The following is a 15,905-nucleotide window of genomic DNA, read 5'->3' as shown; positions in this document are numbered from 1 at the left end:
AGTCATAACTGGGGCAGGCATTACCTTTATGTGTTTTTCAGTCTAGTACAAAGAGACCTCAATGTAGATCTAAGTACTGTCACACTATAAATAATAAACAGCTGTGTTATGAATCTGAAAGAAGGCAGTCTCTGAGAAGATAAATATTCCTTAAAAAAAACCCAACCCTGACAGCCTGAAGAATGATCTTAGCAGTAAATAACATCAATAGTTTATAAATGCTTTTCTCCTTTATGCTTCAGCTTGCAACACTGCATAAGTAGTTATTGATATTCAGTGTTACTTCTCTTTTTAATCACCGTTGAAAGCAGAGTGATATCCTTAGCAGAGGAAAAATTGACTCACTTTGTAAATTTTCTCTTTTTTCTCAGCTTTCATGGCATTCCTAGCTCTGAGGTCTCATTTGAGGACAGACCACAAACTGTTTTATTAAGGGTGTGTGTGCTGTCACAGCGTGTCAAGGAAGAACTTTTAGTCCTAACATCATGGATATTCGTGCTGTAAAGTTCCCCTCAAGGGTTTATATGTTTTCAGTGTATCATACCTAACTAGTAAAAGATTTGCTCCAGTCTGCATATATGCTTTCTAAAATGTGGCTAAAATGCTTTTCTTACATGTCTTGGTGTTTTTTAATCTGCTCCTATATTGAGTGAAGAGAAACCCTTAGAGGCCTTCAAACAGGCAGATTTGCAGGCTGAAACACCTTTTGAGCAGATTTGAAGAGATTTCCAAAGGCCACGTTAAATTCCCAAGAAATTTTCTACATGGTATGTGGAAGGTTTAGTTGATGCTCTTCATTATTAAACTCAAAATAGAAACCCATTATGTAGTATGTCATAAGAAATTTACTGATCCCCATTACCTATGGGAAATGGTGGCTGAGACTCATTTTGAGGAAAGCCTAAAAGCATGTGCTTGTCTCATCTTAGGGAAGGCAGATGAGCGTTCTGGGTAAAATTCTTGCTGAAAATACCCTGATATTATGGGGTTCCATGAGTGTGCTATCTACATCACATGGGTACATCTGTTCTTCTCACTTCATGGCATTTGGCTCTTTCTCATTTTGATTTTTGTTTACATGATTGGGTTTTGTAGCCGTCTCAGTAGAAAATAGGTGTATCCTAAAATTGATAGGTGAGGTTTTCATCGCTTGCCATAATAATATTTTAATGTTATATCAGCTTTGGGGTTTAGGTGTTGTGGTGTTTTATTTGTTTGGGGGGGGGGGGGGGGGGGTGGGGGTGTCTGTTTTTATTGTATTGTGGGGCTTTTTATGTAGAAGCCATTAGAGCTATTTACTGCCCTATGGGGGGATAGAGTTATAATAGCTGCATAATATGTATTAGTTGCCTTATTCCTGGAAGCTGGATCTAGGCCTGTGGGTTTGTTTTAGAAATGCTACTTTGCCATTAAAGCACTGCACCATGTTTCATGCTAAATGTAGGATGAATGCTGAAGTTTGAGAACTGAACTGGCAGAGCATAGTAGTTTCATAGTGTGAGCTCCTATTAATTGACTTCATCCTAGTTTGCTTATAGTTTATGAAGAGGAGATAAATCAGTAAAAATAGTGTAGTGCACTTACTGGAAAATAATACTTTTGTTTTAGCAAAAGCTTAATTAGTCATCTTGCTGTTTTGTCTGCAGCATTCAGGGGGAGGATTTCACACCATTTCCTAGGGTGGTACATCTGTTCAAGATGTTTGCTTTTTTAGATAGAGCTCTTTAATTAGATATTAAAATGTGTGGGCATGCAAAGGACTAAACAGATCCCATTTTTCATTGTCAAGTTCCCAAGCAGCTCCTCTTGGCAGTCATCTGTTTCTGTAAATATTTGCCTGTCCCAAGTTGGGTATGGTCTAGGGGCATGAAGTAGCAATTGCTTTTGAGCAGCATTTAATAGATTGGTACCTTTCAGTATAGTGCTGAGGAATAATTAACTTTTTTCCTACTTTTAATGCCGCTACCTTATGAAGGAATACAGGCTGCCCAAAAACATTGTCTTCCAGATTCTTTCTTTGAGGGATATGGAGCCGCCAGCTGTTGTGAACCCAGAGAGGCTATGATGGTTCATCTCTTTCTTACAAAAAGCAGTTGTGCGGTGGTGCTTTTGTAGCAGTGCTTTATCTGTTTGTAAGGGTTAAAAGCACTGTTTGCAGTACATCCAAAGTTAAATCTTGTAAGTAGCTCAGGGTACACAAAGGTTTGAATGGCGTTTTAGTATTTTGTGGTGATTCATGTGCAAGTAATACCTCACAGCAGCCTTTCGGGAAGAAGGAAATTGAGACTGGCGGTGTCCTAGTTTTTCTTTAGTGGAATGTTAGAGAATGTTCTGCACTCAAATTTGCCATTAGAATCCAACGTACTTCAAATAGAAATGAGCTGGCATGCTCTCTGGAAAGAGAATCTGTCATTATAGAGTGACCAAAGGGTAGCTATACTTCTATTGTGAAATGTACCTCTTTAAAGTAAGGAGAAATTCTACACTTACCTCTATCAGCAGGAGGCTGAAGCTCTGCTTTTCCATTGTCATACCTAGTATGTGGAAGGAATTTTTTTGGTGGATTTTGCAGAACACAATCTCTTTGTTGAAGTTGTCTTGAGTTACTCCTGTTATTTTTGTTTAAATTGATATTCTTTTCACTTCTTGAAATTTCAGTATTATTAATAACATGTTGCCTGATCAAGCAAATTTTAAGCTTCGATGGAATCGTTAGATGTCTTTCCTCAAATAAAACAAAGTTCCTCCTCAAAGTTTTTACTAATAGAAGAATCATAAAACCACTGCATTGCATGATTTGTGGGAGTTTTAATTAGCTTGACATAAAAGCCACTGTGTAAGTTTACTTAGTCATTGAGGCTTAAACAGTAAAACAATTTACAGAACTGTTAGGTTGCTGCAGCTGCCTTAGTCTCAAATACAGCTTTGAATTACTCCTGTGTCTTTCAAAGTTCAAGAAATACTTGAAATTACATGGTAACTAAATGCCTTGCGTTTCGTGAGACTGGGCCATAACATCACTGTCAAAACAGCATCACAAAACAGCATCACAGTGAATCTGCCTGTTAAAGGTGAGGCTGTGAAATTGCAGTGATAGAACACATTGTACAAGGCCCCAAAAGCTCTGGTTCTAGGATGGGCTTTGGAAGATTAAAAAAAGACAACAAGCAGTGAAACTGCACAAGTGTACTAATAGAAGCATGAACTATTCCTGACAGAAAACAGACAAATACTATTTCAGATGAACCTGTGATTGTTACTGATCTGTGTCGCATTTGCAAATGTTTTCTTCTCATTCTTCCTTGGTCCAGAAGTGGGAGTTTGGTTTGTGTACTTCCTTTTTTCTTGTCATATCTGAGGTTCTTCACCATCTGGCTTAGAGTGAAAGCTCTGTAAATAAACTTAAATTAGAAAACAACCCTTAAATAGAAGCATGACTCTCACATTAAAGCTATGGTTTTTTGACTCCTTTCTTTTTTCTAAACCACTAATTTGGTTTTCCATTACTTGTTAAAATGAAGATTCTAATTCCTTTTTTCCTCACTGAATTGCTGTCAGTATTAGTTCCTAATATAATTTCCCTATGAATTATTTTTGAGAAGAAAAATAATTATATATATATACTTAATTTGTATAATGCTCTGTTGAAATGAAATCTTTAATAATACAGTAAAACTTCCATTCTCCATATTCTTTTTGATGGTGTGTATGCAAAAATCAGTATTTGTAGTTCTGGAGAAAGGAGCCCATTTTATGTGTTTGACTTTGGCATTACTTGATTATTGCATGACAGTATTTTTACTTTTCGTGCTAAATTATCTCCAAAAATAATCCCTGAGTGTTTTGGCACTGTGTTCTCTTTTTTTCTTGTGACTGTAGCTATCTGTTACCAGGTATGTGTCTATAGTTTTAGTGACTCTTAATGCTAGAACAAAATTTGGAAACACTTTGAAGGGGGGATTGCTAGTATTTCACTGAGATATTAGGCTTAGAAAAAGTTAATACAATTACACTTTTAATGTTAGAACTGCAGTATTCTCTTTCTGCTTAGATAAGTGTACCATATGCTATAGAGCTGCATCTGGCACTGGCACTGGCAAACTGGCACTGTGTGGTTCTTAAAATTGAATATATTTTTTAAAAAACCCAATCAAGCAAAAGAAATTAAAAAACCAAACCAAAACACCCTGAAACCCAGCAAACTACAAGCTTTGTAGATGCAAATAAAAGGCATTGTTCTTAATGGCCAGAAAAAGCTTCAGTTGTGAAATTATCTGATGTGAGGAGAAGGAAGAAGTGTATAACTTGCAGAATCATTGATGGAGTATTTAGGTGTTATGGATCTTCCTTTTAAATTTATAAAATAAATGTGTTCAATTTTCCTTTTTGCCTTTAGGGACATCATCCTACTCTCATCAAGGTTTTGGCTGTGAGTCAAAGCTGTATAGCCTTGACCATGGCCACGAGAAACCTCAAGACAAGAAAAAGAAAACCTCTGGCCTTGCCACCCTCAAAAAGAAATTCATTAAGCGTCGGAAATCGAGCCGATCTGCTGACCATGCCAAGCAGATGCGCGAGCTCCTCTCAGGCTGGGATGTCAGAGATGTTAATGCGTTAGTAGAAGAGTACGAAGGAACGTCAGCCTTAAAGGAACTTTATCTACAAGCTAATTTGGCAAGACCAGAGGCCAGGACGCTACAAAAAGACATGGCTGAACTTTATCAATACAAATATTGTACCGATGTGGACTTAATATTTCAAGAAACTTGTTTTCCTGTGCATCGTGCGATACTGGCAGCAAGATGTCCATTTTTTAAGACGCTGCTTTCTTCCTCACCAGAGTATGGGGCAGAAATAATAATGGATATTAACACAGCTGGCATAGATATGCCTATGTTTTCTGCTTTGTTACACTACCTTTATACAGGCGAGTTTGGGATGGAGGATTCGAGATTCCAAAATGTTGATATTCTTGTGCAGCTTAGTGAAGAATTTGGAACACCAAATTCCTTAGATGTTGACATGCGTGCACTGTTTGATTATATGTGCTACTACGATGTGGTTCTTAGCTTTTCATCCAACTCTGACTTGGTTGAGACTTTTGGTGGAAATCAGAACTGTCTAGATGAAGAGCTCAGAGCTCACAAAGCTATTATTTCGTCACGATCTCCCTTTTTCCGTCACTTGCTGCAGAGAAGGATACGAACTGGTGAAGAAATCACAGACCGAACTCTACGGACTCCAACTAGAATTATATTGGATGAATCTATCATACCAAAAAAATATGCTAAGGTCATTTTGAACTGTATGTATACAGATGTGGTAGACCTCTCCGTTTTGCACTCCAGTCCTTCGGTGGGCAGTTTAAGTGAAGTTCAGGCTCTTGTAGCAGGAAAACTAAACATGACTAGGGCTGAAGAAGCCATGGAGCTTTATCACATAGCACTGTTCTTGGAGTTTAACATGCTTGCACAAGGTATGTAATACTGTCCTTGTTGTAGAATATGTGACCTTATTAGAACAAGTTTTAGCAATTTTGCAGTGTAGGGATGCTTATTGTCAGCTGTCAGTGGCTCACAGTTCCTTTAGAAATGGAATTTGTTTTTCATCTGTAAGTTGTCAGTAATGCGTGTATTTTCTAGGGACAGAAGCAATGCCATGCAAGAGATTTAGTTGTATGGCACATCATTGTTGAAGCATGTTAATTTTATCAAGTATGTATAACTGATCTTGATATTTCTAATGCTTATCTGCTTTCTGTAATCCATGTTCTGGGTGTAAACTACAGAGAGATCCTAGCTAAGAGGAGGAGATATTTAGACTTGTTAGGAAGTGCCTATATATGCTAACAGGGTGGTGAACTTGATTTACTATTTCTGTGGTTTATGTCAAAGACACCAACCCTGCAATCTTGCTGTTGGAAGGAAAACTTAAACAGCTTAATTGCAGTGGAGGTCTTTAATGTCTGCCTGTCTATGAACAGAGCTGAAGGCAGGGTCAGTCAGTATATTCAGACATAAAGTTTAGAAAGTTTTGCTACTTCCGTTATTCTTGAAGATCATTCGAATCTTGATTACATACAACCTCCTGACCTAAATTACTGCAATCTCAGGTGAGGTGTCCAAGCACTGATCAGTGCACTAATGGTGCTTCTTGTGGTGGCAGGAGCTTTGCCCGCAGTTTTGTCTGTTGGTGTTTGAGCTATTTAGTGGCCATATGATGTATAATGAACTATGAGAATTGCTTCAGGCCTTGCTGATGGGGAATAAGAATTTTACTTTTGAGCTGAGAAAGGGAACATAGAACTCACTGATATATCAGCAACATAATTTGTTTAAATTAGTTTAATTTTTTAACAAAAGTAACTTTTTACAGTAGGTCTGTACATCCATAACTTCTAGCTGTCAAATTAAGTTTGACCAGATTGAAACCTTATATTGTAAGCTATAAAGTAGTTCTGAGTAAAATAGGAAGCTTGATAAAGAGTGGACAGGAAAGGGCAGTATAAGCACTGCAGGAAGAGGTCATATTTTTCATGAGTTCTAATAGTTACATGAAACTGCGTGTGATAAGGATATGAGAAACTAATAGAACTACTGTAGCTCATGTGGAGTTTGCCATTAGGAAACTAATTTTTAGATTGTGCTGAAAGCTGAAATAATTGTACTGCAATAAAACTGGCACAGATCAAAGGGGGTGTGTTTTCTGAGGCAACATGCTACAGGATGCAATTGGGCTGTTGTTAGGCTCGGAATCATCCGATCACAGAGCAGCCCAGGTTAGAAGGGGCCTCAAAAGATCATAGGATCCAGCCTATCCAAGTGAGAAAGTGAGCTTAGGTGAGATTTTCCAGCATTCTGTCCAATCACTTCTTGAACACCACCAGTGGTGGGGACTATACTGTGTCCCTGGGGAGATAGTCCTGGTGAAGTGATTGTTCTCACTACAAAAACATTTCTGTTGAGATGTTTTCCAGTGCAATTTATACCTGCTGCCCTTTCGTGTGGCTTCTTGAGAGAAGAGAACCTCTGTCCTCTTTATAGCTGCCCTGCAGCAGCTCAAGGTCTGGGAATACTGTGACAGGGTCCCCTGAGCCTTCTGTTCTTGAGGGAGAAGAGACCTAACTTCCTTCACTCTTTCCTCGTGGGCTAAGTTCTCCAGTACTTTGATCAACATCATGGCACTCCTTCAGATCCTCTCTTTCTGCATATTTCTTATTTCTGTTGTTTCCTTTGCAGTACACCTGGAAACCTAATTTAGAAGGGGCAAGAAGTTTTACTGTAGTTGAACTATGGTATTAAGTTAATTTCTATATGATATGCACAAGCTAATAGTACTTGAGAACAACTCCATAGATCAGATGAAAGCCAGAAGGGAAAATGGGTTGAAATGAAGGAGATGATGGAGTTTCTCAGTTTTGGTGTGTGCACATATATACAAGTGCTAAAAGGATTTAGCGTGGTCAGGGAATACTAATGAGAGAATTAAATAGTGAATGAAACCCTCAGTGAGACACTGAATAATTATGCACTGTTTCATAAATGAACAGGGTGCAATTCTTTTCCTCAGACTGGAAACCCAAACTGGAGCAACTGTGATCTGGAGGTGCTCTGATGAAGCAGTGTCACTTGTAGCAAAGCAGAAAAGCAATGACAGATAGAGAACTTCAAGAGAAACTTAGGTAGACTTAGAAAACAAAAGGCATTTTCCTATCTATATGTTAGTAAATACTGAAAAATGAACTGATATTTTATTTGGTGTTGAGTTTGTTTCTGCTCGCTTTAAGTTGAGCTCACTCGGATCAGCGTGTCCTAAACTGGCACTCTTTTCAGTAATGCACTGCACAACGGTGCTGCTCTGGAATGTATATTCCATGAGTCAGTGGTAACAAGATCTCTGCTTTTTCCTGGAAGTTGTCCCCCAGTACTACCTCTGGGAGAGTAATAAGAAAGGCAGCAGCAGGAGCTGCACTGGGCTTGCACTTCAGCAGCACACTTGAGTGGCTGGAGCCCGTGGGTGCAGCAGTGCAGGCTCGGTATTGGTGGCCCTCTGGATAAACTGGAGCTGTAGTGTTTTGGGGGTGGTCATAGGGAGCAGGTTGAGGGATGCAGTGGCATTCAGAGGTTTTCTTCTTTCCATAGTAAATCCCTTTCTGACTGCAAAAGTAGTGAGATTGAGGGGTGGAGCTGTTGTTACACGCAGGGGAGAAATGCAGTAAAATCAGCAAGTGTTGAAATCAAATAAATTATCAAATACTAAAAAATGTAGGTTTGGCACTCCTTCAGATATTGAAATTCTAGATGTTAACTTCACCTAATTAGGATTTTACAAATTGGTGCTGCATTCCCTAGCTACAGGAGAAAGCAGTAAGCACTGTGTAGATCTGTATATGCCAGTGGAATCAAAATCTAATAGTTTCATACTTAATTTGCAGAGTTCATGTTTAGGTCACTGGTACTGTGCAGATGTGGAAGAACTGTTCTGGTATAATCTTATAATCAAAATTAAAAGGAAGCTTATTTGGTCAGAGAAAACTATATGCCTGCACATGACTGCACTTAAAGATGTGCTTTAGTCATGACCACTGTTCTTGTTTCTGACTTGTAGCATCTTGTCCTCACTTACATGATACTTAACATGAGATAGATGGGAGATCTTAATTTCAGTAGTGCCCATCCTATTCCCTGATTTCACAGCTAGGAGACTTCTACGCTGGAAGCTGTCACTCAGACATCTGACTTCTGGATGTTATGCAGAGTGATGGGGAAGAGGCAGCATTGTGTAGGTGTTGGAGGTCACTGAGTAGGCGGTTCTCCTGACATCTCTTAGCTTGGATCTCTGGGAGTGTTTTTCCTCTCTGTGGTGCAGCAGGTGTCCAGTTCTCCCTACGTACTGACTGATCCCATCAGCTGGCTTTTGCAGTAGCTGATGTCTTAAGTTTCTTCTCTAGATTTCCACACCCTTGGCTGAAGTTTTTTGTTTCAGTTCACTCCTGCTGGCCAATTGTGAACTTGCAAAGGCTTGTCTCCCTGGTTTCGTGGAAAATATTTTGGGCATATTATGTTAAGTCTGGATTCTCTTTCTAGTTCATTTTTCTCACTTCCACTCAGTTTTGCCTGGGTGTTTGTAACTGAGTGTCAAGTGAAATTGATGTATTTTAAAGCTTCTGATCAGCTGGTTTTATTTTCAACAGATTTTAGTTTGATTTGTCTTCAGGGACCTTTCTAAGTATCCAGATGTTGTAATTTTTCTTCAGTTCCAGCAGATGATTCAGCTTCGACTATTTCCATGGAAATTTTCCCATTCCTAACGCAGTAATACTCCTTTTTCTGACTATTGTGATATAATAGGTAGTTTCCCTGTCGTGAAGATGGTGATGAGTATGTGCAGTGAACCTTTACCATCCAAGTAAAGCAGGACAACCTTTATCTAGAATTTCCTCTGCCTTCATCTTGATTTGTTTTAGCTGAGGGTTGTCACTTATCTTTCAAGAGAAACTGAAATGAATCTTTCAATGAACTAATTTGAGTAAATGAACTAATCAGCAAGCATATCTGGTCAATAGAGCTGATCATACTGAAACTCATTTGTACCTAATAGAACTGACACTGCTCTTAGGGGTGCTCTGGTAATTTTTACTGTCAGAAGTGAAATTCTTCAGGGCTTTCACAAAGGCTATAAGCACTAGAGCCCTCCAGGAGCTTGGAGCACATCCCTTAGTGGGAAATTTCTGTGCTCTGTCTGCCTATTTCCGCCCTCTGCTGCAGTTTTTCTGTCTTCCTGCTACCTTGCTGCTCTCTATCAACTGTACTGGTACAATTATTTTAACACATTGATTCACAAAGATTGGGTTTAATAACACTTATCCCTTGCTCTTCTGTAGTACAGTTACTAAAACAAGATCAGTTGCCTAGTCCTGTTCATCACACATTGTTAAAACACTCCCCACTTCCAGTCTTACTGTTCAGCCCTGCTGTTGCAGGGAAGTTTGATGTCAGGCATATTATTTTTATTAGATAGCTATATTATATGTGTGAATCCTCTCCTGCACCTTGGCCCTGTTACCCACTGTCATGAGTAGTCCCACTGAGGTGGTGGTACAGAATGTTTTGCTGTGATAAGCTTTTGGATACTGGGACCTTATGAAATAGTTCTGCCTGAGAACCTTTTCTTTCACCTGATTTGAAGAAGTTTTCTAAAGTAAGACTGACAAAAAAAAACCCAATTTCTGACTTTTTGCTTTACTTTGCTTTTATTTTAGGTGTTGAGTTTACTCTTGACAAGTATAAGAACTTAGAAACTTTATTGTAAGTGCTGTTGCATTCAGTAGCACAGTGTTTGATCTAGAAACAGATGTGGCCTGACACCAGAAGTACTCTTGGTTTTAGGAGGGCTGATATGCCAGGGATCCCATGGTAGCAGCATTAAATACACACTCAAAAAATTCAAAAACTATGCATGGTTCCCAATCATCATGGTGATTGCCAGCATGGTCTCTCATGTGACAAACTTAAAAAAAACTTTGAATAGCTTCTAGATTTCAGTTCAGTGTTAAGATGAATTCTTACTACTTTTTTTTCATTGGCTCCACTGGTGTGCACAAGTTTAGGGGGAAAGTCTTCACTACAGAATGAGTTAAATCAAGCTAACAGTTTTGTAGTAAAAGGTTTGCTTAATGCCACTTTTGCTAATTGTTGAAGGCAGTTGACTTGTCTTCAGTAGGTCTGTCAGCTGTCCTGATCCCAAGCCACTAGCTAGAATGCCAAACATGGGCTCAAGCTATTTCTGTCTGGAAGGACTGTGGGGCTGCATTTGGGAGAGAATTGTGGAAGCAGCCAGGACCTGATGGTAGGAAGGCTCCATTGGCATCCAGCAAAAGGAGTGCATGGAATAGCATAATTTGTGCAAAATATGATAGTTCTCTTTCACTTTTGTAGATTCCAGGTTGAATCTCTGAAGGATAGTAATGGTCACAGAAGCTTGTGGGACACTGCAGATAGATCTTGGGAAGGTTGTTGCTGTCTGAGTATTAAAAAATAATATTCACAGGAAAAAAATTCTCTTTTCCACTGTGAAGAGCAATATTGTGGCTATTAGATGACTACTTCTTTTGCCAAGTGGCTGATTGTTAAAGCAGAAAACACTTCTGCCAAAGAAGAAAGGAAGTTGGATTCCTTCCATAGCTGGAATTGGGTTGCCCCAATTTATTTAAAAGCTCAACAAATGCTTTAATTATTACCGTATGCTTACTTCAGAAGAAACTTTTAATAATCCCACACTCCTGACCCATTGCTAAAATTATTTGGGAAGAAGACTGTTTCATTTGCTAGTCATCCTTAGTGAGCTTTTCACCTGATGTCATATTATTGTTAGTTGTGCAATAATTGAACTTGACAGAAGAATTGAGTCTGAGCTTATGCACTGTTTCTATAAATCGGTGTTGCTCAGATCTCTGGAACTGTATTTCTGGTGTCTTTTCAGGGGCCAGGCATCTTTACTTCAAAAATAAATGTCAGATGAAATACTAAGAATGGCATTAATTTTGAGATAAGTCTTTGCTCTTGTAGTTTGAGTTTCCTGGTGACTGATTTCAGTGTGTGGATTTACTTTACTGCCTTTGAAATGAAGCAGTCCTTATGTGTGATGTTTAGAGTTCAAGGGAATGCAGTTTCTGCTGAAGTCAGCTTGCATGCAAGCAGAATAATTGCATGCAAAAAATTGCGTTAGGATTTAGCAGGGGAAGGCTGAGTGCAGATGACCCTAAATAATGGTTTCAAACGATATTGTTTCTTATTCATGGGAGTCAAACTCCTCTCTTAAGCAAACTGCGACTGGTCACTGCTTTCATTCACATGCCAGGTTTGCTGCTAACTTAACATTTTCCTTTCTTGAGCCCCAAAAGGAAAGCTGAGAGAGACTCACATGACAAAGTTAAATGCAATGTCAGCCCTTTGCTGTTTGGGTAAAAATGGATCCTGAAGTGGAAAGCTTCAGACTTTATTTACTCTGTGTTTCTGACATATGATGAAGTATTTTGAGCTTTTTTTTGATAATAAGTTGGGTTTTGGATGGTTTAGTTGTTTAGTGTTTGTTTAAGGCTGTTTCTCAGATTCTTGACCGGAACTTTTTAAGACTTGAGATTTCATCCTTTAGGAATCTGGGGAATTCCCCCTTCTAGAGGGGGCAGTTTCACTAACCTGAACCTCAGCCCACTGAGCGTATTTGAGAACAGTTCTCATCCTCTGCTCTTACCTGTACTGGTGATGACTGGAGTGATGTTCCACGTGCCTCCAACCCATCTTTGTTGCCTGTGCCCTGCTCACTTAAGGCCAGTGCTTGCCATGCAGGTTAGAGGTCCATATCTATAATGAGGCATCTGTTCTTACTAGCAGTAGTAATGATAATATGTAACCTCATGGGGATAGGTGGCTCTGAGAAGTGCCATACTATTTCAGTGTGAAAATGGTGAAGGACAAAGCAGCTGTGCTGAAACATGACTCAGCACTCACCCCTTTGTCAGGAGGAAATGGACAGTCTGTCGGGGATGCACAGTGTAATGCTGCATGTGCTGCATCGGTCACTAATGGGTGTCAGTGGCTGCATTCACTCTTCCTTTTCTTGGGTGAATCACACATGTAAAAAAAATCATCCAGCTGCTTGTTGAGGAAAGTTCGGTTTAAATATGAACTGGTGTAAAATGCATTACTGTTGGGGGACAGACATTACTCTTATAAATTGCTTTAGAAATTTAATAAAGATTGTGTCCAAAATTGTGTATACATTCAGGCATATTCCTGAAAAGCTTAACAAATTTTATTGGTAGAATATTATTCTTACAATTACCACATTGTGGTTGTTATAGTATTGGGTAAAAATATGTGTGTCTTATAGGACAGGTAAATTTATAACCAGTCTCATGTTTTAAACTGTGGCTTTCTATTACCTTCTTAACCCTCCTGTTTAAATTCCCATTTTAGTGACTTTACTTCTAAGTAGTAGCTCCTTTGACAGATTTCCTCCTACTTGAAGAAGCTTGTTCATTTGTTACTACCTACTCCATAGCTTTCACATCATTATGATGGAAATGGAAGGAACATATATTCTGTAGATATTCATATATTCTGTGTGCTGCCCTATGTAGAAAAGTAAGATTTTTTCTTTTATTTCTGTTAATTGTTGCTAGTGTGTTTTACCTGTATGCAGCCAGTATCAAAATTCGCAGCATCAGGAGACCTGTCTTTGTCTTGACTAGGGTTGAGATTACTGTACCAAACACTTCTTCACTCAACTTATTTCAAGAACTCAGTAATGCAATACACATCCCTAAAAACCAAGTTTTATTTTTAGGTGTCTTTTAAACTGAGAGAAAAATGATGATACATAAGAAGTAAAATTGCAGTGTAGACATGTAGCCCTGAACTCTCTAGGCTCCTCTTATAGGCATAAACACAACTGTAATTTTGTGGCTGTAGTGGGTTGAGACTGGAATGTATAATTCTGAGAATTTTTTTCTTTAAATTGCTATCTTTGTGCTAAACCAGATGTACAAATGAAATCAACCAAGTGCTATTGGAGACCTCAAGTTATCAACATTGTGGTATCATCTGTCTTAACTCCTTAGTCCCAGGTACCCATGTTTTCAGCCTTCCCACAGGAAGTCTTCCCTCATTTCTTCCAAATCAGCTCCATTTCCCTTCAGGAGTTTTAACTATACTCTCTCTCCTTCAGAAGATGTGTGCTCTGTGAAAGAGTAAATCCTGACAAAGCAGTGGGTAGGGAGAAACTGTATCAGACTCTCCATAAATCTGCCTTCCTTTCTGCTTCACTGTCAGAGAATATGCTCCCTGTCCTGGCACCCTCTGTGCCTTGCTGGGTACTGAGGCCATCATGGTGGCCTGGAGCAGCCATCCACGGCTTCCTGCCTTTTCTGTGAGTCAGAAAATGATGCTTTGCTGCCCTCATCCTGTACTGAGTAGCTGAGTACCAACACTGTTACAGCTTGTGTTTCTTCTCCTCTACATGGTCTGTCTCAGGAGGGTCCATGAGCAAAGTGATACAGGCAAAAATCCCACCTTTGTTACAGTTCATGGGTTTCTGTGAATCTGCTGTGAGCAATAGTGACTCAAATTCTCAATGTTAAAATGTGTTAAACACTCAGATAACCAAAGCAGGTTCTGTTTGGGTTGAACTAGCTTTCTAGTTGTTTATCCAGGCATGCCAGCAGCCGTGATACTTCATGTGCCTTTAAAAAGTGAGTAACTGTATAGTTGGAATCATGAACTTTAAATTATTGTACTTCTAGTCAAAATACTACCTTGTTTCCAACCTTGATCTGTAGGGCACCTGTCTTTACTCTCACTGGGTGTACATAACCCTTTCTATTACAGATTTAGCCACATGTATTATTCTTCAGGGCCAAAGTGCCTCTGTAACAACACTGTTGATTGCTGCCCTTGTTTGGTAGGCTGTGAAGATATCATTGCTGAGAGCATCTCCCTGGACACCTTGATTGCCATTCTGAAGTGGAGCTCTCAGCCCTACGGTTCCAAGTGGGTGCATCGCCAGGCACTGCATTTCCTCTGTGAGGAGTTTACCCAGGTCATGACTTCAGAGGTCTTCTACGAGCTCAGCAAGGACCACCTGCTCACAGCTATTCAGTCTGACTATTTACAGGTAACCTGCCGTGCAGAATCCAGCTGCTCCTGCTAGAACTAGCAGAATGTGTTATACCACTATTGGAAATGCTTGGCAGCAGTTGATTTTAAATTGTAGGCTGGAGGAGGGTTTGTATGCACTAAGCATTCCTTCTGTAATATGTAAAAAAAATTAAATGGAAGTAGTGATTAAGAAAATTGTTTTGTTCTTGGCTTGTAACACAACCCAAATGTGGTATATGCTGTTGCTTAGAAGTTTAATAATAGTTTATAAATGCATGCAAATTATTTTAAACAAAGCATTTCTGAATGTAACATTTGCCTTGCCTGTTTAAGAGATTTATGAAATTACATGGTGGCAGTAGATTTGCTGTAACAACACATGCTAATTTGGGGCAGTGGGAGCTAATAAGCCAGAAATGGTTCAGAAAACTCAATTTATTTTCATGGAGAGAGAAAAATACCATCTCTGACAAGTATTGCACAATTTAATTTTTTTTTTTATTTTGTGACTTGCCTTCAGTGATTGTGTGGTTTTAAGGAGGGAGAACTGTACTGGCCAAGAGAAAGATTCTGGATTTTTGCTGCCACTGCTCTTCAGGGGAGATACCTTTATGATGATGACCACCCCTTAATAGCTTAAAGATTACTAAATTTTTTTAAAAATACATTCATCTCAGTCTTACTTTTTGTAAAGGATTAAGTGCTAGAGATTATTTAAAGTGTTTTTTAAAAAGTTTTGTTAACTTGAAGCATTTCAGAAATTACAATTAACAGTACTGTTGATCTTCCATGAGAGCTTGTATTGCTGAATTTGTAAAGTTAAGCAAAAGCTTGAAACGCCCAGAAGTATAACTGTGGCTTTAAATTTAGTAATTCAAACTTTATAGCTGTAAGCTTCCATACTAAATAAAATGTTTCCTTCTGTACAAAACTTCTTCCTCTTTGTAGGGATTCAATAAGTAATACAAATGTAGAAATTATGGTGGTGATATACCTGTAGTACAGCTCAGAATATTAGGAGAAAGTGGTAAGCAGATCATAAAGTGCAAATACTTCATGCTTAGGTACAGCTGTGTTTCTTTAGACATAAAAGACCTGTGATTTTTTTTTTCTTTTGTGTGTGCATGTGACATTAAGCATATACAGATTACTGACTTCCTCTTTCTACAGGCAAGTGAACAAGATATTCTTAAATATCTGATTAAATGGGGAGAACACCAATTGATGAAGAGGATAGCAGATCGAGGT

General features: G+C 38.9%; 1 protein-coding gene across 3 annotated transcripts in view; it reads left to right on the top strand.

Moving 5' to 3' along the window:
* The window catches only part of BTBD7 (BTB domain containing 7), a 51,721-nt gene that overhangs the window by 19,542 nt on the left and 16,274 nt on the right, over nucleotides 1–15,905 (top strand). For all 3 annotated transcript variants that reach the window (XM_038137744.1, XM_038137742.1, XM_038137743.1), the window contains exons 3-5: nucleotides 4,397–5,476; nucleotides 14,465–14,673; nucleotides 15,828–15,903. In XM_038137744.1, coding sequence (XP_037993672.1) covers nucleotides 4,397–5,476; nucleotides 14,465–14,673; nucleotides 15,828–15,903 — 1,365 coding nt within the window. The remainder of the gene's footprint in view (nucleotides 1–4,396; nucleotides 5,477–14,464; nucleotides 14,674–15,827; nucleotides 15,904–15,905) is intronic.

Source organism: Motacilla alba, chromosome 5 (genome assembly GCF_015832195.1).
Source record: "Motacilla alba alba isolate MOTALB_02 chromosome 5, Motacilla_alba_V1.0_pri, whole genome shotgun sequence".
Taxonomy (NCBI): domain Eukaryota; kingdom Metazoa; phylum Chordata; class Aves; order Passeriformes; family Motacillidae; genus Motacilla; species Motacilla alba.
Note: the sequence above shows the minus strand (reverse complement) of the source record. Positions and strands in the feature narration are given on the sequence as shown.